This window comes from Sander lucioperca, chromosome 13, assembly GCF_008315115.2.
Source record: "Sander lucioperca isolate FBNREF2018 chromosome 13, SLUC_FBN_1.2, whole genome shotgun sequence".
Taxonomy (NCBI): domain Eukaryota; kingdom Metazoa; phylum Chordata; class Actinopteri; order Perciformes; family Percidae; genus Sander; species Sander lucioperca.
In genome coordinates, this window is record NC_050185.1 from 7,153,453 (window position 1) to 7,178,839 (window position 25,387).

Sequence of the window (25,387 nt, forward strand, 5' to 3'; positions counted from 1 at the left end):
TGTCTCTCTGCTGAATCTTTAACTGGTTCTAATGATGTGTGCGCTGAACCCAATTAAAAATGGGTGGCAAGTGTACATGCTGGTGCTTGCTCAGACCCCAGCATGCCTGGCAGGGTGTTTGGTGGAGGTGGTGTAAGGACACGGCCTTTTAATGTGTCTCTCTGCTGAATCTTTAACTGTTTCTGTTAATGTGCACTGAACCCTATTTAAGGATTGGTGGCAAGTGTACAGAACAAATAAAACTGTGGAGAGGAGGTTTGTTCAGGCAAATACTGAATCTTTGGTACAGGATGCCCGTACCTGCAAGGCTCGGTGTGTTTCGTGTTTTGTGCCTCTTTGCTGTGTTTGAAGCGGTATGTCTGCTGGACACCGGCATGCTCTTCCCCCGGGAGTCTTCCTCCAGAGAGGTGAAGGAGCTGAACGGGCGGTGGGACTTCAGGGCAGACAAGTCCCCAAACAGGAACCAGGGCTTCGAGAAGGCATGGTACAAAAGTCGCCTGGCAGAGGTGAGCAGGACAGTAGCTAACAGCAGCTCCGACGAAATAAAGCAGCTATAGTTTTTTTTAAAGTTTTTTTTACGTTCCTCATAACCGCTGACAGTAATATATTACATATTTTATATATTTTTATATTACATATATTACACTGATCCAAATGTTGAAGTTTTATTTTGCCTAGACGGGCCCAGTGATTGACATGCCAGGTCCTGCCAGCTACAATGACATCACCCAGGACCCCACACTGAGAGATTTCATTGGCTGGGTGTGGTATGAGCGAGAGGTGGTGGTGCCTGCCCGCTGGATCGCCGATGAAGGAACAAGAGTGGTTCTCAGAGTGGGAAGTGCTCACTATTATTCAGTAGTGGTGAGTATCACATATGCCTTCCCAATCACCTCCAGTCAGAGTTGGAGAAATAAAAGTAATCTGCTTCACTTAATGCAGTTTTAAAATATGACACCAAACCTTTATATCCACCTCTTGTAATTATGTGATCACGATAAGTTGGATTCATTGTCTTTACCCTTTGCAGTGGGTGAACGGAGTGAAAGTGACAGAGCATAACGGTGGCCATCTTCCTTTTGAGGCTGAGATAGGCAGTTTAATCCGCAAGGACCCAACTCAGCCATGCAGGATCACTATCGCTGTCAACAACACTCTGACTCTGGACACTCTTCCTCCAGGAAATATCCAGCACATGGACGACCACACCAAGTAACCTCTTCTTTCTTATTTTAATAAAAACACTGACTTGTAAAACAAATGCCTACATTCATTTGTGTGATCACTTCAGTTTCTTGATGTATTTAGCAGTTTTTTTTATAAATTACAGTTAATTCTTAAGGTTTTCACCCAGTTACAGAATTCAACATTGGTGTACATTGCGCTGGGTTAGAATGGTTGGTGATATCATTATTGCTAAACTGCCAACAGATTTCGTTATATTTTTTTTCCTTACAATTCAGATGACACTTAGCAGTGACACTTCAATTCTTACTGTCATACAAATACAAATAATTAAAGAGCTTTTCCTTTATTTGGAGAATCTAGCCTTTTCTAGTTTGATGACGTATTTAAGTGAAATGTGTACCCATCAGTGACTATTCAAAAAATGACAAAAATGTAATTGCAAACTATTTTTGATTTGCTCCGATTAACATGTTTCAAGTCATTAATAGTTTTTTTTAAATATTCGTTTTTTTATAAAGGGAATCAATGGATAGAATCTTCTAACCTAAATGTTTTTCATCACATTCTTGGTGATGTATTTGAGTGAAATGTGTACCTGTCAGTGACTATTCAGATAATAAGAAAAACATAATTGCTCAACAGGTATCCTGATGGTTATTTTGTGCAAAACATCTACTTTGATTTCTTCAACTATGCTGGCATACATCGTTCTGTGTTGCTGTATACTACTCCTAAGGCTTATGTGGATGACATCACTGTGGTGACTGACTTCTTGGATAACACTGGTAAATTAATACATGTGATTACAATGAAACTACTAATTTAGTCAATTTAAAATCATCATAGCACTAAAGTATTTGTAAGGGAGTAAACTGCTCAATAAAGCTATATGGGACTTTTGTAAACTACCAAAGACTAGTTATGTGACGCTGTGTGAGTGTTGTTTTCCCTTCGTTTCAGGTCTAGTCTACTACAAGGTGTCAGTCCAAGGTGCTGCCACAGCCACCCTGAAAGCCACTTTGATGGACAAAAATGGCCGCTGTGTGGCTTCCTCCAGCGAGCCATCTGGAGTGCTCAAAGTAGTAGATGTCAATCTGTGGTGGCCGTACTTGATGCATGAGAATCCAGCTTACCTTTACTCTATGGAGGTATGACAACATTACATACAGGTACATGCCAAAGTGACTTTCAGGTGCCATAGTCCCATGAGCATTGCCACTAGATTTGTGAGAGTAATAAGGCAGTTGGCTTGATGAAGAATCATCTTTTTTCTTCTCTAAGGAACCTTGGGGTGACATTTGATAAATCCCTATCTTTTGAAACTCACATCAAATAATTGACCAAATCCTGTTTTTTCCACTTACGTAACATTAGCAAATTAAGGACTGTGGTCTCTCAGTCAGAACTAGAGATGCTCATCCATGCCTTCATTTCCTCCCGTATTGACTATTGCAATTCACTTTTCTCCTCACTCAACAAATCTGTCCTTCACCGCCTGCAGTCCATTCAAAATGCTGCTGCTAGGCTACTTACTAGATCAAACAGGCACACCCATATCACCCCTTTACTCTGCTCCCTTCACTGGCTTCCTGTAACCTACAGGATCCAATTCAAAATTCTCACCATAACCTATAGGGCTCTACATGGTCAGGCCCCCGCTTATCTTGCCAATATAATTCACCTACACAACCCCTGCCGGTCTCTCAGGTCTATCAACCAAAATCTGCTATCCACGCCACGCACTCGTCTGAAGACATGTAGGGATAGAGCCTTTGCCGCTATGGCACCCAGACTCCGGAATGCTCTGCCAACCAGCATTAGGTTTGCGGAGAATGTGGACTGTTTTAAGGGACAAGTGAAGACTCACTTGTTCAGGCTAGCTTTTGGGTAACCTATGTCTTTTATTTATTGATAATTCTATCTGTTGTATTTGTACTTTATTCTATTCTTAGACTATTTCTCTACTATGTTTTATCGTCTATGCACATTGTAAAGCACTTTGTGACCCTGTCTGTGAAAAGCGCTGTATAAATACATTTTACTTACTTACTTACTTATCTTTTAATTAATTACAGTTGAAGGGTAAATGTTGTTTGATGCACTCAACAGCATATTTACCTCTAGGAAGATCACGTGTTTACATCATCCAACTTGTGTTCAAGCTTAAGCTAAAGTTATAGCATATGTTAATAATAATACAATGATGTAAAATGACCCAATTCTACCACCGTACACTGTGTAGGTAAGTATCTAGTCTTTCTGTCTCCTTTTTCTTGTACCTGTTATAGTGCTCTGCATGATCAGTAGAGTTATGCTTTATGGGATGTAATTTTGGAGAACAGCAGCTGTCTCCTTGCAGATGAAAACAGGAAGCTGTTGCATTAATTTGGCCTATAAAATGTCAAATGAAACGCCAATTGTTATGCTCCCTTTTTGCACCCTTGCTTGAAAATGTAATGATTATTCTATACATCAAAAACTAAAAGAGAAAATAGCTAAATGGGATGGGGGGAAAAAACATTGCTGGCCGAATTTAACAATATATTTAAAGTTTTAATTACCCATTTTCACCTGATAATTTTTAGGTGTGTGTGTTATCTTGTGTTAGAGTGGTCAACCTCTTCTATTTTACAATGTCTAAAAGAGTTGTTCTTACATTTGCATTTTAACATCTAGGTTCGCTTAATGGCAACCGATGGCAGATCCACGTATGAGGATGTGTATACTCTACCAGTCGGCATCCGCACAGTCAACGTCACCAGCACACAGTTCCTAATCAACAACAAGCCCTTCTATTTCCATGGAGTCAATAAACATGAGGACTCTGATGTGAGTACCACTAGAGGGAAGTAAGTCCTTCAGCAAAAGACTTGATGTCGTTTAGCTTTGAGGCAACATATGTGTTGTAACATGAGCTAACATCTACAGACCGTCTTGACTGTAACTCAGTCACATAGACATTCAATTCTGATAACAGACAAATGACAGAAAATTTGGTAGAAAAAGTTTAATAATCCATTTCGATTGGCCCCTGATTGTCAAGGACTTTAACCTATTGAAGTGGTTGGGGGCCAACTCATTCCGCACCAGCCACTACCCCTATGCTGAGGAGATCCTGCAGATGTGTGACCGCCATGGCATCGTGGTGATAGATGAGTGCCCGGGGGTGGGCATCGTAGACATGTAAGAGTCACTGCTCACATCGCTGTGATCTTTATGTGTTAGAGGTTTCAGAGTGGGCAACAGCATGAACATCTTACTGTTGGTCACAGTGTATGAGGACGGAGACAGATGAGAGTGTGGTGTCCATTACCACTAGTCTTGAAAACCTCCTGACTGTTGTTAAATTAGAGCAACAAAAATATACTGTACATAAACCTCACCCCTGTCTAAGTTAGGATTATCTAAGAAGTGCCAAATTTGGACTTTCATTTGGAAAATAACAACAGCGTATTCAAAAGAAAGTATTTCCTAATTGATTTTTTTATATATTTGATTAGAAATGAAGCTATCTTCTAGCTCTATATTGGCCCTGCTGTTTCAGTGATTGTAAATTCCTCTTTGTTGACAGGATGTGTCCCTTTCTATTTTAAGCATGCTTCCATCCAGCCCATATTAAAGAAAATCAACCTAGGTATTGTTTTGCCTATTATAGGCCTATATCTAAACTTCTATTTGTGTCGAAATTTTTTAGAGAAGGTTGTGTGTTTAACTGCTGTGTTGGAGAGGCACAATATTTATGGTAAGTTTCAATCAGAGTTTCAGAAACAACACTCTACTGCTGAGGCTTTCTAATGATATTTCAATGACCTCTGATGTGGGTGATTGTTCTGAGTTGGTACTTCTTGGTACCTCAGCTCAACATTAGACACAGTAGATCATTATCATATCCTGATTAAGAGGTTACATGATTGGATGGGCATATCAGGCATAGCTCTGTACAGTTTTTCATCATATCTTAATGACAGAAGCTTCACTGTCTGTACGGGAGATTTTGTGTCAGATTCCTCTCCACTGTCCTGTGGTGTCCCGCAGGGCTCGATTCTGGGGCCCTTGCTATTGTCTTTATGTTTGATGCCCTTCGGACAGATCATACACAGATATAATATTGTTTACCAGTTATATGCAGATGATATCCAGCTTTATTTTTCATTTAAACCCAGTGAGGGTTTTAGGTTAGCTAGGCTTCTTGATTGTCTCAATGCTATTTCAATCAGGAGAGACTTCTTTTGCAGATATGCAAACGTTTTATTGTACAAATGCATAATAAAATGTACAGGGTCTTTGGAGATTAGACTCCATCATTGTAATAATATTTTTAGAGGGGTAGAGAACCAGGACATAACCCCCGATGGAGTCTAGACACTGGTGGCGGTGGAAAAGGAGTCCAGAGACCAGACCAAAGGAGGCAACGGAGCGATGAGAGGAGGCGGCAGGGGAGGTGGAGGGTTGAGCGCTTTGCCTGAAACGACAGCTGACACACAGGGAGAGAACAGATTTAAAGCAGAGTTGTAATGCTGTGATTGGTCCTTGAATTTCATGGCCAAATCTGATTGGTTTAACTAAAAAGTGACACCTCTAAACAGCTGATTTGATTTAAGAAGAAAGAGTAGTGAATGGGTTATTTGATGTCTTCCTGAAAGAATTTGCGCTGAGCTTCATTAGGGACTGGTTAGCAGAAATCACGTCAAAATTACAATTTGACCAGTCCTCACTGTTTTTGCATACACATGTAGATAATGGTTAACCTGAAATCATGGTGGAGCTGGTGTGTTAGTCTAGTTTTTACATAAAATGTCAACTCAGTGTGTGATGTGTCTTTTGTGCCTTGCCAACGTAGTCGCAGTTTTGGAAACGCCTCCCTGACCCATCACCTAGCTGTCATGAACGAGCTTGTACGTCAACAAGAACCATGCCTCTGTGGTCATGTGGTCAGTAGCCAATGAGCCGGCTGCAGAGATGCCCCCTGCTGACTTCTATTTCAAGTGAGTACTGGTCATTTCATTTACTGTAAATGTGAAGCACTAAATGGATCAAATATTCATTCATACATCATCATTGACTTGTTTTCCTATCCCCCAGTATGTCTTTTGCCTTAAAATTCTGAAGTTTTCAGATGTATTTTGGGACATTTTAAGCTTTATTTAATAGAGATAGAGAAGAACTGGGCTACCAGGATACTACTCAAAGTCCCAAACGTTTAAAAAGTGTAAAGCTTTAAAGTGTGTGTGTGTGTGTGTGTGTGTGTGTGTGTGTGTGTGTGTGTGTGTGTGTGTGTGTGTGTGCGTGTGCGTGTGTGTGTGTGCGTGTGCGTGTGTGTGTGCATGTGTGATACTGGTTTGTTATTCAGTCATATCCTATCCCTCTTTACTCTGATAAATGGAATGCAGTAAGAGTAGTCCTGAAAACTAATAGCTGGAGCACAAACAAACAGGGCAGACAAATACTCAACCTGCCCAACTATCGTACCCATCAAGTGAAGCAGTATTGGGGGTTGTGGAGAACAAAGTGTACATACTGAAGTTGTAACAGACTAAAGTAGGTTTAGCGTTTTGTGACATTATAGTGATTATATAACACTGTTATCATAAAAAACTTTCTAATGTAAACACCTAAAGCTGCTTTTTGTTTTTCCTACAGGACCTTGATAAAACATACCAAAGCTCTGGATCCAACCCGGCCTGTCACTTTTGTCACAACAACTGACTATGCCAGTGACAGAGGGGTGAGTTTTAACAGTACTCACTTCAATATCAAGAGTTTGTTAAAGTGAAAACCTGCACAGTACATTGATAATTTGTTGTGTTTATTATTTATCACATTAGTAGTAATTAGTGTTTTAAACACCTCCTGAAAAAACTTAGTTTTTGCTAGCTTCTCAACTTGCTGCAGTGATGTACTAGACATGTACTCCAGGGTGTGTCAGTACACAGTGACATCACCATTGTGTTGGGTATGGCTACAAGTGATGCTGACTTCAAACTTTCAACCAAGAGAGAGCAGCAGAACACTGCTTTACAACTTGGTTCTTAGCTACTCTTTTAAGTCATTTAACGACAAAAAGGTTAGCTACATACAAGCAGAACATGTGAGATACTAACAACTCACATTTTAAGTCAGATACTAAAACTTTTTATATAGGTTTTATTATAAATGAGCAAATGTCAAATGCAACATTGCCAGCTTCGGCGGGGGCAACGTGCTGTTCTGGCCTCCTCCGTCGTCCATTAATTCTTAACAATGGACTCCTCGTCGGGCATGAACCCTTACATAATCTACATAATCAGGACTGTGTGAGCATGGTTTGATCAGATTTCATTGACAGTGCTGGTGACATAACACCACAACGGTCATAAAGTTATCTGTCATTACGACCTAAATAAATAAAATAAACGACCATAAATCCTGATTGGTAAGTGATGTAACCCTTTCCCACGTAAGCCCGCCCATATCAAACCAGTGAGGAGAGCACAGACAAAACAACAATATATTTATGTGAAATAACCCAAACTGAAAAAAACATAAAATTGGGTGTTCACGTAGGACCACATCACTCATAGTTAGAAGTTGAGGGCAAATGTGTTTTTAGGGTTTTTAAGGGCAGATGCTGATCATATAATCATCACATTATTCTACACACTATGTAGAGTGAAGATCACTCGTTTGGAAAAACATTTGCAGGACAGAAGGGCAAAATTGTGTCTCTCAGTGCTGCAAGTCAGACCATGACACTCAATTGAATGTTCTTATAAGGCCTGATGAAAAATAAGGGAGTAATGTCAAGATATGCTGCTGAGCTTCAGATGTTGTTGACCTAATGTCAAACTAAGTTGTTGACATGACTCACATTATTGTGCTGTGAGGAGTATCCTTCAGAGCTTAAAGGTACTGATTAGTTTGCAGTCCCTGACAACCTGTAATTACTGCTGCTGCACTCTCTCATGGCCAAAAGTGAGAAAACTGCCAATTCCATTAATTAATCCATTAATTGTATTAGTGCTGGTCTGGTGTATATGGTACCTTCTACCTGACCTCAACAGGGAGAAAAGGCTGTACTATATAACTATACTGTAATATACTATATATATAATATAAAATTGGAAAATGGCAAAAACATTCACTTTAGTGTAATGGGAATAATGGTTTGTATTTTGCCTCATTACAGGTAATACAAGAACATCTGTTTTATGTCATTATAAATGAATACATTATTCTACAAAAAGGGTTATCATCACAGCCTTTATTTGTAATTGATGCTCATAAAGAACTGATCAAACTGTGTTTAACAACAGGAATGTCATGGACGTGTCATATTTAGTCTTTTATCTCATCTCTAGGCTCCCTATGTGGATGTAATCTGTGTAAACAGTTACTTCTCCTGGTACTATGATCCAGGCCACCTGGAGGTCATCCCCATCCAGCTCAAAACTCAGTTTGAGAACTGGTATGGAAAGTACCAGAAACCCATCATCCAGAGTGAATATGGAGCAGATGCAGTGCCAGGGCTTCACAGTGTAAGGATTCATACATATACACATCCACTTACCTGACTGTAGTGCACCAGAAATTATAGTTATATCACTTTTTTGTAGCATCCTAAGGCTTCAATTCAGATTTTGTTAAACTTCAGCCTCCCCACATCTGTCTTAGAGAACACATTTTCCCAGAAACATGGTAATGCCGGGGGTAAGAAGCTGTCTTTTCACTCTCCAGGATCCACCCGTGATGTTTTCTGAGGAGTACCAGAAGGCAGTCCTGCAGAGCTACCACAACGTGTTGGACCAGAAGAGGAAGCAGTATGTCATTGGTGAACTCATCTGGAACTTTGCCGACTTCATGACTGTACAAGGTACTGCAGCTGGAGATCACAACCTGTAGAACCAGAATTTCAGTAATTTCTCCCAGTTTATACACAGCTCCTGTTAGTATGCAGATTGGATTCTGCTATTTATTTCCATCTTTGTATACAGTACTGTACAACAAATTGAGGGTTCTGGTAATGCAATAGATAGGGCTGTTTTTAGGCAGTCGGCTGGAGCACCACCAGCTGGATGGGCATCAAAGTAGATGAAATTATAAAAGTCTGTTACACTGACGTCTAATCAGTGTGATCTACAACAATCTGAGCCTATCAGTGACAAAAACAACTACTTTTGGTGGATGTACATTGATGGTGTGCATTTGCCCCATAGGGTTACATTGCAGCCTAGTTCACGGCTGCTGGTTACAGCATTCTCGCTCAATACTGGACAAATTTTAAAGATTTTTGTTCACATTAGTCACTTAGACACAAATGCATAAGAAAATAGGGTCAAGGTTGAAAAATACCAAAATTACCTTTTAATACCGGGTATTGGTAACCATCCCTAAATAAAATGACATATTTATCGCATTCCAGACAGTCTTTTGCGATGTGCGCATGTTAATACATAATGTAAATATCATGATGACAATGAAAATACTTGGTCAGCACTACAAAATATGGACATGTAATATCTATATTCACATTATAGACTTCACCACTGACTATCCCTGTAACAATTTGGCCACAATTAAGCATTTTGACCATACGGTCCAGCCATACACTAGGGTTTTGACCTAGTCTTGTTTAAGAATAAATGCCAACATTCACCAGTTCCAACTTCTCAAATGTGAATATTTCCTCAATTTTAATTGAAAGAAAAAAAATCATTAATAAAAATAATTCTCAGTTGCAGCACTAGTCTCGAGGTGATCCACAAGATCTATATCAGATATTTTTGTGATTAGCTATGGGCCATAGGTTTTGGTGATTGTTCCTGTATATAAATCTATAACAACAGCAGTCTCAGTTCATATATAACAGCGAGCAGCAGTGAACAACACAGTGAACCACATCTAAACTTCAGTATTTTGTTTATGTTAATGAGATTGAAGAGACTTTGGGGTAGGTTTACTAACACTAGCGCAGTTTACGCTGCGTCTGTTTATGCGAGTTTGGTAATAGCACACGCTATGCTTCCTCTTTTTGCGTAGTATTTATCAAACCTGACACCCATCAGGCAATCAGCGCATACTCCGCCCTCTAGCATAATTAGCGCGCCTCTAAAAGAGCAAAGAATGGGCCCGCATGTATCTATCATGGATCTTCCTACGAGAAAAAGAAAGCGCAAGCTTAAATTTTGTGACAATGAAATTGACCTATTAGTGCATGAAGTAACAACAAACCTGAACACATTACAGGGCAGAACATCCACACCCTCGGAAAAAAATTCAATTTGGATTGCCATAACAAATAAAATCAACTCCTTATCATCTCCACGGAGAGAAGTGGAGGAGGTAAAAAAAATCCTTTCAGTAATTGAATTATTGCATGGCTGCTTAATCTGTAACGTTGGATGATTTCTGGTATGCTTAATTGGAAAAGAGTGATTCTCGTGGCATAAATTCTGTCTGCTCGCCGTCTTGGCCTATGCCTTTTCCTTGCTTGGATCACTGCTGCCATTAAATAAGGTAAATTGTTACACACAGAAAAACGCGCATTCTGGAGAATTTCCCCCTGGCAGTCTTTGTAAATACCGTGGGATTAGGCGCACTTTACGCATATCCTCCCACCTTTTTGGGTGGAACTCCCACTTTTCCCATGAACCTCCCACGAACGCATATTGAAAGCGCAACTTGCCTCTTCTCACTCATGTGGCAGGCAATCTGCGATTTTACCCAAGTGCGCCCTGTTTGTAAATAGCCCGCATCGGTTAAGTCAGTCTTTGCAAACAATTAACGCCTGGAAACAGGCGCAAATGGCTTGATAAATCTAGCCCTCTGTCTCAATCCTGCCCAGACCTTCCTACAACAGATTCACACTGGCATCTTCTCTCTATGGATATTGCAGAACAGGGATCATCAACTACAATTGTTCAATGGCCAGAATCTTTCTAAACAGACTGGATTTTTAAAAAAAGAAAAGAAAAAAATGCCTTAGGTGAGCCAGTTTAATATGATACCAATTCACTCTAGCTTTAAAATGGATTCCACACAGCCTCTAAAACGATTAAAGTGGGCCGAGATCGCCAGCGGTCCGGTGGGTTTCTAAAGGTTAATATTCTGCGGGCCAGATGGAAAGCTTTGGTGGGCTGTATGTGGCTCCCGGACCACCAATTGACTGTTGTAGACAATACTATAGGACAGTATACAGAATATTACAGGACACCAGTAGGTTTTTCATCTGTAAAACATAAACACAAGTCAGAGACACTCCTGCACAGATGATCAGTAACCTGATAATGTTGTGTACAGGGATATTAGTAACCAGGTTTCTTAAGTTCCATAACAATTCCAAAGGTTCCCTTGTTTGTGTGTCCTGTGCATGACTCGGTTCTTGTTGATTCCTCTTGTGTCTGCAGGGATCTTCCGTGTGTTAGGGAACAAGAAGGGTATTTTCACCAGGGAAAGGCAGCCCAAAGCAGCAGCATTCATCCTGAAAGAGAGGTACTGGAGACTGGCAAATGAACAGAACCTGCTTGGACTAAATACCTCTGCTCATTCTGACACCTGCCAGTTGGGGCATGCATTTCAGGACAGCCTTGACCCCATGTAAACACTATGCCTCATGGGAAAAAATTACATTCTGTCAGTTTCTGGAAGCAGTATAGTTAAGCACATACAGTATAGAACATTTAATTAATTCACACTTTACATTTACATTGCTACGTTTTGGTTTAAAAACGAATATCTTTTTTTCTACGTTTACACCTCCCATTCACACTGCTCTGATGTTTCAGAGCCCCTAAACTGGAGACATTTGAAAACACTTCTGACCCCGTTTTGATTTGGATGCAGAGGTTGTGATGCAGTTTCAACAGCTGCAAACGGAGACCTTTGGCAACACCGACACTGACACCAACGTTTCACGGCCTGATTGGGTCTTATCAATCACAGCCTCGCTTTGCCAGACCATCTACACAATGTGGAGCGGAGGAGGGTCTGGCTAGTCCACTTAGCATTCCGGGATGGGAGGAAAAACATGCTCTGGTTTATTGGCATTTCTTTAAACCAATCACAATTGTCATGGGTGGCGCTAAGCTCCGCACAGAGCTGCTGTAAAATAGTCGTGCGAGAGAAAACTCAGATTGGACAGATCTAGCTAGTCTAGCTAGCTGTCTCAATTTACCCTGCAGAGATCTGAGGAACAGTTAACCATAGTCCTCATGAATCCACTGGAGTTTAAAATTCCAACACAAAGAAAGCAGAAGGAAGCGGACATTGGCGAAAATACATGCATCCGGCGGAATTTCCTGTGGCATCGGAGCAATCCCGGAAGTGGAACATCGTGGATATAGACTATATCGGTCATGACGTCTTGTTCTCTGAGACTAAGCTACTAAAGTTACCATGGCAACTACCAGCATGGGGCGGAGTATAGGCCTACATGCTGCCTCCTGTTTAAGTCCAGTATACGAGAATGTTGAGGAGATATGAGGTTTGGGCGTGTTAGTTTAAACGGAGATTAGTTCTTCTACTGGAGCTTGAACACTTGTGTGCACGGAAATCACTTTTGGCTAAAAAAACCCGCTTAAAAACCAAAACGTAGCAAAACCATTTTAGTGTGTACCCATACGATTAAACCACCATGAAATGTCACTCTGCTTTTCCTATGGTCTGCAATTATGAACTAAACCACCAACACTATAACGTTTCTTCCAGCTATCTGTTATATGTATTTAGATGCCGATATAAAATTGGTTTTAAGTGCCACATCAATAGTGCAATTCACATTTAATAACAATTCTAATAATTTTGGGGATAATATTAGGATACAAAAGATTGAAGGGGTAACACTTTATTTAGTTGTTACAGGATATTCTGATACACATGTGTGAGGCAGTGCTTTCCACTGCTCTCCAGTGACTGTAAAATTAACAGTCAATATTAACCGTCTATGCTGCGATCATAAAAAGGTCAACAACCAATCAAAATCCAGTGCCTAGCTGTGACCTTTACTGCAGTCCGGTGATAGGAGTCCACCTGGCAGATAAAGCATATCACATTACAAAGACACTGTAAAGGAAGGGGGTTACCACATCATCTCCTCTATTTTCTTTTCCTCCATGTGTTTGGGGACACATTTTCTCAAATAAATGTAATATATAGTGTTTTAGCAGTTTGATTAAACTGTTAAATGTGTTGGAAGCTACGGTCATTACTTAGCATTTGGCGTCAAGGATAAAAAGTCAAGGATATAAAGTGCTTAAAACATGTACTGTTAATGTGAATTGCAATGCTGAATCTAATCAGAAAAGTGTTTTATTTTTAAATGTGAAAATCAAGAGAAAGAATCAATTTTAATATAAATCAAGCTATTAAAGACAAAATATGTACTCAATATGCGAGCTGTATTTTTTTTCCCCCCAAAGCATTCAGTTTTGTAGAGTACATTGAAGTGTACTTTGCAGTATTTGCTGGTTCTCTAAGTCACTCAAAAAACACTCAAAAAACTCAAAAATAATAAATAAGTGACTTGTTGTTGTTAAGTGTTTATTGTTGATGGCATGACTGCAATCAGACTTTAAGAAAAAAAGCTGGACGAAAGATTTCTTTCAAACATTCAGTAGCTACAATAACAGTATACTTACAAGATGTTGTAGACATTATATTAAAAGCCTTTTTAGGCACTCTTTTTTCTTTTTTATGATGTTTTTTTGGATTGGATCCAGCTGTAATTGTTATTTACACAATACATGTTGCACAACTGGAGATTAATGTCATTAAACACACTGCTCTTTCAACATTTAAACCTATCAAATAAACTAAAACTGTATCAGCACTGATAATTAAACCGACTTTCCTTAGTCACGGTGAAGATCTGTGGTTGGCTTAGCAGCCGCCTGGAGCAATACTGTATATGCTCACATAGCTGATTTTTAAAATCCTATGTCACATAAGGTTGGCGCTTAATAGCATGCGTCCAGTATTGTTTTCAGTTATTGAATCTATATGCTTTAATCCCTTATTAAATCGATACCTTATATACCTAACCTATACCTTATCACTACTCTGTAGGCCTACATTGCTAAACAAGATTAAGAGAAGAAGAAGAAAATCTGATAAGAGACTTGTTTTAATGATCTTACAGGGGCACTCCACACATGAAGTTCAATCTACTCATCACAAGGTGTGCTACTTCTACTACTTCTACTAGTGTATTTTAGCTAACAAACATCCTAGCTAGACAAAATAAAGATAACTATATATAAATTCAGTAAGATAAAAAAAAATTAACATTGATTTGAGAGGACATTTTGTCTAGCAATTTCTGAATGGATTTTTGCACCAATACTTGATATAAAATCTTTGGGAATTATCAATTTATCAGATTACATTTCGAGGAATGCAAACAGAAGTGCCCATTACAGTTACCATTCTTTAACCTCCCCTTACTTCTTCTACCCCGGGGTTCCCTAGATTAATCCGCCCATGTGCTGTAAGAAAATTAGGGGATTTGGAGTTTTTCTATTGTACACTTTTACAAAATGAGTGAACTGATGCTTCTGTGCTGTCGTGCTCTGACTTTGACTTTGATGTACCAGTGTCTGGCGCCATCTAGTGTCATCTCTTGGGCTAAGTGTTGCATCCGTGAATGATGATTTAGGACCAGTGCCGAGAAATTTACGGTATGTGGATTTAGAAAAGAAAAAAAATAGTAACGTTACGCGTAGATTATAAATATATTCTATTAGTGATTTTTTTCTTTTGACGACCTTGACATTTGCCAGCCAGGCCAGGGCTTTTAATTTGGTGAGGAAAGGAACGACCAGGATACGACGCTACCTTCATGTTTCATTGTAAGATCCGTACTTTGATCTCCCAAAAACATTAACAATATTGAATAATTAAAAAAAAAAATTACAGAACACATTATCTCGTAATATATTCACGATTAGGTCGGACTCAGGTATTAATAAAATATTTTTTATTTGATATGTTCAGCTCAACTCTTAAACAAGAAATCTTCGACAGTCACCGAACGCAGCTCGGTCACGTGACTACAAAACAAATCACGTGAGGGACTCGGCAAAGAAAATCCACGAGAAAAGCGCGGAGGAGATTTGTTTCTTTGGTACAGGATGCCCGTACCTGCAAGGCTCGGTGTGTTTCGTGTTTTGTGCCTCTTTGCTGTGTTTGAAGCGGTATGTCTGCTGGACACCGGCATGCTCTTCCCCCGGGAGTCTTCCTCCAGAGAGGTGAAGGAGCTGAACGGGCGGTGGGACTTCAGGGCAGACAAGTCCCCAAACAGGAACCAGGGCTTCGAGAAGGCATGGTACAAAAGTCGCCTGGCAGAGGTGAGCAGGACAGTAGCTAACAGCAGCTCCGACGAAATAAAGCAGCTCACTTTGTTCGTTTGACAGTTAGAATGATTTTGTATGACGTATATGATTTATTTTCTTTTTCTCAGATTGTGTGTGTTTTTTTTTTTTAGAAGCCATAAGACACAAAGTAATAGTATTATGTAAGAATAAAACAAAAACACAGAGAAAAGACCGAAAAACTATACATATTTGTCACAGAAGTGTGAATTAACGTTAGCACCATCCACCATCCAAATGCTGGTAAAATATGAAAGTGGCTGGTAGATTTGCTTCACTTTACCTGCCAAAAAAAACAGTGGTTATGTATTACGTGGCTTGTAAGATTTGAAATTTTACTAACCATGTGGCTGGTGGACAAAAAAAGTTGCACCCTGCTTTTAATTATCTTGTGACCCCTCAGATTTGTGGGCTCCTGACCCCAGTATGGGATCCAACCATTGTCACAGGAGCTAAATAAAGATTAAGTAAAATACAGTCTTTGATTAACTCCCTATTATTAACATGGTGGTATTAGTATTGTTGATTATAATAATCCCTGTAAATACACACTCCCCACTGAGTACAGTCCACTGATATAAATATATTTTTTGTATATAATAAAATCTGTTTCATTTTTGCCTAGACGGGCCCAGTGATTGACATGCCAGTTCCTGCCAGCTACAATGACATCACCCAGGACCCCACACTGAGAGATTTCATTGGCTGGGTGTGGTATGAGCGAGAGGTGGTGGTGCCTGCCCGCTGGATCGCCGATGAAGGAACAAGAGTGGTTCTCAGAGTGGGAAGTGCTCACTATTATTCAGTAGTGGTGAGTATCACATATGCCTTCCCAATCACCTCCAGTCAGAGTTGGAGAAATAAAAGTCACCTGTCTACATTATTGCAGTTTTAAAATATGACACCAAACCTTTATACCCACTAGGGTTGCACGATATTGACAAAATGTGATATTGCGATATCGATTATGAATATTGCGATATCAATATTAATTTAGATATTTTTAAACCTATGTAAAACTACAAAAGTTATGGGAAAACGCATCAAACTAGATTAATAACAAATACAACACAAGGTTTATTTCAACTGAATAACATGAATAAATAAATAAGGACCATGTCTACAGAATAGGATGTTTTTACTGGTTGGACAGTATAAAATGTATAAATAAATAAATAAAGAGAACAGGACACAACTTTTCTTTCACTTCTCTGATTCGTTCCATTTTGTTGTCTCTATCTATTTCTTCACTTACACTGTCACTCTGTCGAAATATGCACACACGTGGTTCGCTCCATAGGGTTTGTCACGTACTGGACCCGTGCGCTGACATGCACTAACGTGCAAGTGGCACAGTAACTGGCCAATGAAACATGATCATTATAGCGTTTCAAGTGGGCTCTAAATCAAACACAACTAAGCCACAGCCAACGGACGGGATGCAGCGCTCCATAAAATAAACAAAATATTGCATACTTATTGCGACGCTTTCGATATATTGTGATAACGATATTGAGTCGATATATCTTGCACCCCTAATATCCACCTCTTGTAACAATGTGATCACAATAAGTTGGATTCATTGTCTTTACCCTTTGCAGTGGGTGAATGGAGTGAAAGTGACAGAGCATAACGGTGGCCATCTTCCTTTTGAGGCTGAGATAGGCAGTTTAATCCGCAAGGACCCAACTCAGCCATGCAGGATCACTATCGCTGTCAACAACACTCTGACTCTGGACACTCTTCCTCCAGGAAATATCCAGCACATGGACGACCACACCAAGTAACTTGAAACGAATTCCTAATTTAATTTGTGCTCACTTCACTGAGGCAAACTATTTTTGATTTGCTCCGATTAACATGTTTCAAGTCATTAATAGTTTTTTTTAAATATTCGTTTTTTTATAAAGGGAATCAATGGATAGAATCTTCTAACCTAAATGTTTTTCATCACATTCTTGGTGATGTATTTGAGTGAAATGTGTACCTGTCAGTGACTATTCAGATAATAAGAAAAACATAATTGCTCAACAGGTATCCTGATGGTTTTTTTGTGCAAAACATCTACTTTGATTTCTTCAACTATGCTGGCATACATCGTTCTGTGTTGCTGTATACTACTCCTAAGGCTTATGTGGATGACATCACTGTGGTGACTGACTTCTTGGATAACACTGGTAAATGAATACATGGGCTTACAATGAAACTACTAATTTAGTCAATTTAAAATCATCATTTTTTAGCACTAAAGTATTTTTAAGGGAGCTACATGAGTAGTTATGAGACATTGTTCAGAGTGTTGTTTTCCCTTCGTTTCAGGTCTAGTCTACTACAAGGTGTCAGTCCAAGGTGCTGCCACAGCCACCCTGAAGGCCACTTTGATGGACAAAAATGGCCGCTGTGTGGCTTCCTCCAGCGAGCCATCTGGAGTGCTCAAAGTAGTAGATGTCAATCTGTGGTGGCCGTACTTGATGCATGAGAATCCAGCTTACCTTTACTCTATGGAGGTAAGACGACACTGTTAACAGACATGCCAAAGTAATCTTTTAATTAATTATAGTTGTAGGGTATGTTTAATCCACTCAACAGCATACTTACCTCCAGGAAGATCACAAGACTACTTCCTCCACCTTGTGTTCAGGGGGAGAAGTTACTGTTTCTAATAATACAATAATGTAAAATGACCCAATTCTACCACCTAGCTTAGCGGCTGTCTCTCTCATCTTTCACGTACCTGTTATAGTGCTCTGCATGTTCAGTAGATTAAGGCTTTATGAGATGTAATTTTGGAGAACACCAGCTGTCTGAAACCAGGAAGCTGTCGCATTAAACCAGAGCGCTGTTGATCATGCTAAACTGTAATTTGCAAATTACTAAATTGTGAAACAAAAAGCCAATTCGTATGCTCCGTTTTTGCTCCCTTGCTTTAAAAATGTAATGATGGATAATAGAGAAAAATATTGAAATGAGATGAAAATAAATTAATCTTTTGCTGGCTGAATTAAACAATATATTTATAGTTTTAAATTACCACCACACCATTACCATTATCACTTTTCTTCTTCATCTGCTGTCTTTTGCACGGCTTTGAGGTGTGAGTTGTTATTTTGTGTAAGAGTGGGCTCTCCAACTCGATGTAGTGTTGAGTATTTAGCACAACCTCTTCTATTTACAATGTCTGCTGTATGTTTCTGACATTTGCATTTTAACATCTAGGTTCGCTTAATGGCAACCGATAGCAGATCTACGTATGAGGATGTGTATACTCTACCAGTTGGCATCCGCACAGTCAACGTCACCAGCACACAGTTCCTAATCAACAACAAGCCCTTCTATTTCCATGGAGTCAATAAACATGAGGACTCTGATGTGAGTACCACTAGAGGGAAGTAAGACCTTCAGCAAAAGACTTGATGTCGTTTAGCTTTGAGGCAACATATGTGTTGTAACATGAGCTAACATCTACAGACCGTCTTGACTCTAAATCAGTCACATGGACATTCAGTTCTGATAACAGACAGAACATTTGGTAGAAAAAGTTTAATAATCCATTCCTCCCTTCCTCTGTTTACCTTGTGCTGTAGATTCGAGGTAAAGGCTTCGATTGGCCCCTGATTGTCAAGGACTTTAACCTATTGAAGTGGTTGGGGGCCAACTCATTCCGCACCAGCCACTACCCCTATGCTGAGGAGATCCTGCAGATGTGTGACCGCCATGGCATCGTGGTGATAGATGAGTGCCCGGGGGTGGGCATCAAAGACATGTGAGTGTCACTGGTCACATCTGGTGTTTTAGTTTAGTTTTTCAATAAGATGTCAACTCAGTGTGTGATGTGTCTTTGGTGCCTTGCTGATGTAGTCGCAGTTTTGGAAACTCCTCCCTGACCCATCACCTAGCTGTCATGGACGAGCTTGTACGTCGGGACAAGAACCATGCCTCTGTGGTCATGTGGTCAGTAGCCAATGAGCCGGCTGCAGAGATGCCCCCTGCTGACTTCTATTTCAAGTGAGTACTGGTCATTTCAATTACTGTAAATGTTAAGCACTAAATGGATCAAATATTCATTCATACACAAACTGACTTATCTGCTGCCCCGGTCGGATGCAAGATCATTGACTCTTTTTCTTTCCTAACCCCAGTATGTCTTGTGCCTTTAAATTCTGAAGTGTGTGTGTGTGTGTGTGTGTGTGTGTGTGTGTGTGTGTGTGTGTGACTTACTTACTTGTTTGTTTGTTTGTCTGGTTTGTTATTCAGTCACAGCCTATCCCTTCACTCTGATATGTGGAATGCAGTAAGAGTAGTCCTCAACACTACTAGTTGGAGCTCAAACAGACAAGACAAATACTTTACCCGCCCAACTACCGTACCCATCAACTAAAGCAGTTTGGGTGGGGAACTTTTTGTCTCCAGAGGGGATATTGGTTTTGTAACAATGTACACACTGAAGTTGTAACAGACTAAAGTAGTTTTAGTATTAGTGATTTGTGACATTATAGTGATTATATAACACTGTTATCATAAAAAAAACTGTCAATGTAAACACCTATGGGTGTTTTTTGTTTTTCTTACAGGACCTTGATAAAACATACCAAAGCTCTGGATCCAAGCCGACCTGTCACTTTCATTACAGACAGTAACTATGCTAGGGACAGAGGGGTGAGTCTTTAACAGTACTCACTTTAATATCAATAGTTTGTCAAAGTAAAAACCTTGATAGTTTATCATGTTTATTATTTAAAGGTCCCATATTACGTTCATGTTCAGGTTCATATTTGTATTCAAGGTTTCTACTAGAACATGTTTACATGCTTTGATGTTCATAGTCTGTCTTTTAAAAACATGAAATATTCCTGACCAAATAAGCAACAATCAAAGTTAAACTTTACATTATTTGTTATTATTTACTGTGATTATTTATTCACTTGAACTGAAATAATCTACATAATCAGGACTGTGTGAGTGTGGTTTGATCAGATTCGATTAATAGCGCTGGCGACATAAACAAATAACGCCACAACTGTCGTCAGATTCTGACTGAAATGTTGCTAAATCTTGGTTGGGAAGTGGTCACCCTTTCCCACATAAGCCCCACCCGTCAAACCAGTGAGGAGAGCACAGACAAAACAACCTAGATGGAAATATATCATGTGAAATGACCCAAACTGTTGGGATAAAATAGGGTGTTCACGTAGGACCACATCACTCATAGTTAACCCTTGTGTTGTCTTTGGGTCAAATTTGACCCATTGTCTAAATGTCTATATCAGAAATATGAGTTTCTTTTTAACTACCTAATTTGGATTACCCAAAAATAACATGGATGATTCCATACAATGCGCTTCGCAAGTACAACAAAACATCGGATCTCTAATTTCATTGAATTTTGGGTGTTTTGTTAAATTGTTTAGCATTTGAAAAAAAAACTGAAACAGTATCCCGACTGAACGTTGACCCTTCTGTGATTATCCTTCCTTTATTATTAGTCTAAATAATTCATAATTTCTGCTTTTTTAACTCAAGAATTAGGTATAATTTCCTATAAATTAGGTTTTTTGACACTTGATTGAAGTTGCTTATAAGGCCTAATTAAAAATAAGGGAGTAAAAGTCAGATTGTCAAGATATGCTGCTGAGCTTCAGATGTTGTTGACCTAATGTCAGACTAAGTTGTTGGCATGACTCACATTCTTGTGCTGTAGGAGTATCTTTCAGGGTGGTCTTTGTAGCTTAAAGATACTGATTAGTTAGCAGTCCCTGACTACCTGCAGCCTCCTCCAGAAATCCTCATTATTGGCCCAAATGTCCTCACCTGCACCACCCTGACCTTCTCACTCACCATTGATGGCTCCTTCGTCACCCCCTCCACCCAGATCCACAACCTCGGAATTACCCTTGACCCTACTTTTATCGTTCCTAACTTCCTACCCCACGTGAACCAGGTTACAAACTGATCAAACTGTGTTTAACAACAGGAATGTCATGGACGTGTCATATTTAGTCTTTTATCTCATCTCTAGGCTCCCTATGTGGATGTAATCTGTGTAAACAGTTACTTCTCCTGGTACCATGATCCAGGCCACCTGGAGGTCATCCCCATCCAGCTCAAAACTCAGTTTGAGAACTGGTATGGAAAGTACCAGAAACCCATCATCCAGAGTGAATATGGAGCAGATGCAGTGGCAGGGTTTCACAGTGTAAGGATTCATACAAATACACATCCACTTACCTGACTGTAGTGCACCAGAAATTATATTTATATAACTTTTTTTGTAGCATCCTAAGGCTGCAATTCAGATTTTGCTAAACTTCAGCCTCCCCACATCTGTCTTAGAGATTCTGATTGCAACACATTTGCGTTGCATGTGTTGCATTCTGCTTTCTTTAACAACTATATAAAAAAAACTCTCGTTAAAGAAAGCTGAATCCATTCTGTCTGACAGCACCCACCCCCTGCACCTAGAGTTTCAGACCCTGTCTTCTGGTTCCCGCTTCAAATACCCACTAGTCAAAACTAACAAGATATATACACTCATTCATAAACTCAAATGGGGTAAGGTAATATCAGCTTGACCAACCAAATAAATATGGCTTTTTTTTAATTAAGTTCACATTTTTGCTATTAATTGTTGTATTTGTATTGATCTTGTGTAGTTGTCACTGCTGCGAAGCCAATTGCCCATCTGGGTACAAATAAAGTTCTACTTGACTTTCTGACTTTCCCAGAAACATGGTAATGCCGGGGGTAAGAAGCTGTCTTTTCACTCTCCAGGATCCACCCGTGATGTTTTCTGAGGAGTACCAGAAGGCAGTCCTGCAGAGCTACCACAACGTGTTGGACCAGAAGAGGAAGCAGTATGTCATTGGTGAACTCATCTGGAACTTTGCCGACTTCATGACTGTACAAGGTACTGCAGCTGGAGATCACAACCTGTAGAACAAGAACTGCTTTTTATTCCCCCCATTTCTACAATATATTGAGGGTTCTGTTAAAACTATAGATAGGGCTGTTTAAAGGCAGTCGCCTAGAGTGCTACCAGCTGGAGGGGCATCAAAGTAGATGAAATCAACTTAAAAAAGTCTGTTACAGTGACGTCCAATGCACAGATCACATTGCTAAAACTAGAAATACTGCCTTGCGTTTGTATGCCTCTGCCAACCAGTCAAGTTGCAGTTTACAGGACACCAGCAGGTTGTTCATCCGTAAAACATTGTTTGTCAAGTTACTTTTAAAAGGTAATTAGTTACAGTTACTAGTTCCTTCTTCCAAAAGGTAACTAAATTAGTTACTCAGTTACAAATTATAAAAGTAACTAGTTACTTCAGAAAGAAACTATTGCGTTACTTTCAAGTACATTTTTAAATGCTCAAATGTGACCCCACCTCCACCCCTCTTTAACAGAACTTAAAATACATGTGCATGTTCAATTATTTATGATAAATCTGAATATTATAATGAAATGGACACTTAATACAATACATTATTAACAGAAACAATGTAAATCTAAACTATTTTAATGTTGCTGTGGGACAAAGTGAGACTAGCCTCCATTCAAATGCCATGTATGTAGATATTATGTTTATCTAGTGGATCGATACAAATAACACAACAGATGTTTGAATTACTTGAGACCGACGTGGATAGGCACTTTTGCCCAGGGCATAATGTGCATTTCACAATTACATTCGTTCCTTTAATTTCTTGGAGGGAAAAGTAATGGTTATACTTCCATTTAGAGAAGGCTACTTTTGGATTATTTGGGCTCGCCATACCTGTCTCTCGTTGACTAACTCACTTGTGTTTTGTGTCCGACTATGCGTGCTTTCGAACACCTGCCCAACTCTACCTCTGATTGGCTTACCATGAAATTTGACTCAACCTCAGCCAATCGTTAGCATTTATGCGCTTGTCTCGTGCACTGCCCACTAACCAAGGAAGAACAGTAAAAAAAAGTCTTTGCCTCTCGGCTCAGAGATCTAGTTGGTCTGATGAAAAAAAACAGCTTCAAATATAGTAACGCGCCACATTTTTTGGCAGTAACGTTAACGCCGTTAATAAGATGGGAAGAGTTAATTCAAGAGTCAATTAGATTATTCATTACTGAAAAAAGTAACGCCATTATTTATAATGCCGTTATTCCCATCACTGTCTGTAAAACATAGAAAACACAAGTCTAAGACACTGCTGCACAGGTGATCAGTAACCTTAAAACCCTTGAATCATATAGGGATATTAGTAACCAGGTTTCTTATGTTCCATAACAATTCCAAAGGTTCCCTGTGCATCACGCGGTTCTTGTTGATTCCTCCTGTGTCTGCAGGGATCACACGAGTGGTGGGGAACAAGAAGGGTATTTTCACCAGGGAAAGGCAGCCCAAAGCAGCCGCATTCATCCTGAAAGAGAGGTACTGGAGACTGGCAAATGAAACGGGCAGACTACCTGTTTGGACCAAGTACCCCTGCTCATTCTGACACCCGCCGGTTGGTGCATGCATTCCAGGACAGGCTCGACTCCAAGTAAACACTTTGCCTCATGGGAAAAAAATGCTGGTAACATTCTGTCAGTTTCTAGGGGCAGTCGAGCGTACCTAGAAATTTTTTTCCAGCAAATAATTTTTTTGGATGCTGACAAAAAATTGCTTCTAAGTGCCTCATCAATGGTGCAAATTACATTTTATAATAATTGTGAGAATAGTATTAGGATCAGAAGAATGAAGGGGTACCACTTTATTTAGTTGTTACAGGATATTCTGATACACGTGTGTGAGGCAGTGCTTTCCACTGCTATCCATTGACTGTAAAATTAACAGTCAATATTAAGTCTATGCTGCTATCATAAAAAGGTCAACAACCAATCAAAATCCTTCATCAGTGCCTAGCTCTGACCTTTACTGCAGTCCGGTGATAGGAGTCCACCTGGCAGATAAAGCACATCACATTACATTACAAAGACACTGTAAAGGAAAGGGGTTACCACATCATCTCCTCTATTTTCTTTTCCTCCATGTGTTTGGGGACACATTTTCTCAAATAAATGCAACAAAATAGTGTTTTAGCAGTTTAATTTAACAACTGTGTTGGAAGCCACTGTCATTTCTGAGCATTTGATGTGAGCATGTTTTAGCTTTTAAAAAGTGCTTAAAACATGTACTGTTAATGTGAATTGCAATGCTGAATCTAATCATAAGTGTTTTATTTTTATACATGACAATCAAGAGAAATAATCAATTTTGATATGAATCAAGCTATTAAAGACAAAATATGTACTCAATATGCAAGCTATATTTTTTTTCCCCCCAAAGCATTCCCACCCAGAGTTTTGTAGTGCACATTATAGTACTTTGCAGTCTTTGCTTAAGTCACTGTCAAAAACTCAAAATAATAAATAAGTGATGCGTTGATTGTTGATGATGGCATAGTCTCGCATCCACAGCGAAAATAGGTCTGGCTACAACACAGGCGAACAATGGAATGGCTAATTCCCCGCATAAAATATGAAATGAAGTTAACACAATACAGTAATGTGAGCTATTTAAATTAGCTGGATACATGGTTAAATTCGCTCCTACCAGTGTACTGTTGTATGTAACGGTATGTGTAACTGTGTCCGAAACGTTGGCGTTTGCAGGATGGTTGATGAATGAATGTTTCTGGGGATATGTATATGATGGATGCAGAACTGGTCAGCAGCAATTTGTTCATCCATAAGGTTGGCTTTCAATAGTGTTTCATTGCATCTGTGTCCAGTATTGTTTTCGGTTATTGAATCTGAATGCTTTAATCCCTTATTAAATCTACATGGCTTGGGATTCAGAAACATTTAACAATGTAAGTAAATGTTAAAATAAGAACTTATTTAA

At 39.5% G+C, this 25,387-nt stretch overlaps 1 protein-coding gene and 1 pseudogene across 3 annotated transcripts; both read left to right on the forward strand.

The window, feature by feature from the left end:
• Positions 1-239: 239 nt before the first annotated feature.
• Positions 240-24,798, forward strand: LOC116058104 (annotated as a pseudogene).
• LOC116058101 (beta-glucuronidase-like) lies at positions 15,202-24,582 on the forward strand. Of its 3 annotated transcripts, none has more exons than XM_035990896.1 (12): positions 15,202-15,506; positions 16,156-16,341; positions 17,132-17,313; positions 17,565-17,707; positions 17,850-18,037; positions 18,747-18,899; positions 19,115-19,290; positions 19,386-19,535; positions 20,102-20,186; positions 21,547-21,723; positions 22,299-22,434; positions 23,848-24,582. In XM_035990896.1, exons 1-12 carry the CDS (start codon positions 15,291-15,293, stop codon positions 23,997-23,999), a joined length of 1,944 nt encoding a protein of 647 aa, XP_035846789.1. In that variant the 5' UTR covers positions 15,202-15,290; the 3' UTR covers positions 24,000-24,582. The 3 variants fall into 3 exon arrangements, with proteins under 3 accessions (XP_035846789.1, XP_035846790.1, XP_031166589.1); XM_035990897.1 differs by having other exon boundaries at positions 16,160-16,341; positions 19,115-19,293; positions 19,389-19,535; XM_031310729.2 differs by having other exon boundaries at positions 15,204-15,506; positions 19,115-19,293; positions 19,389-19,535.
• Positions 24,799-25,387: the final 589 nt, after the last annotated feature.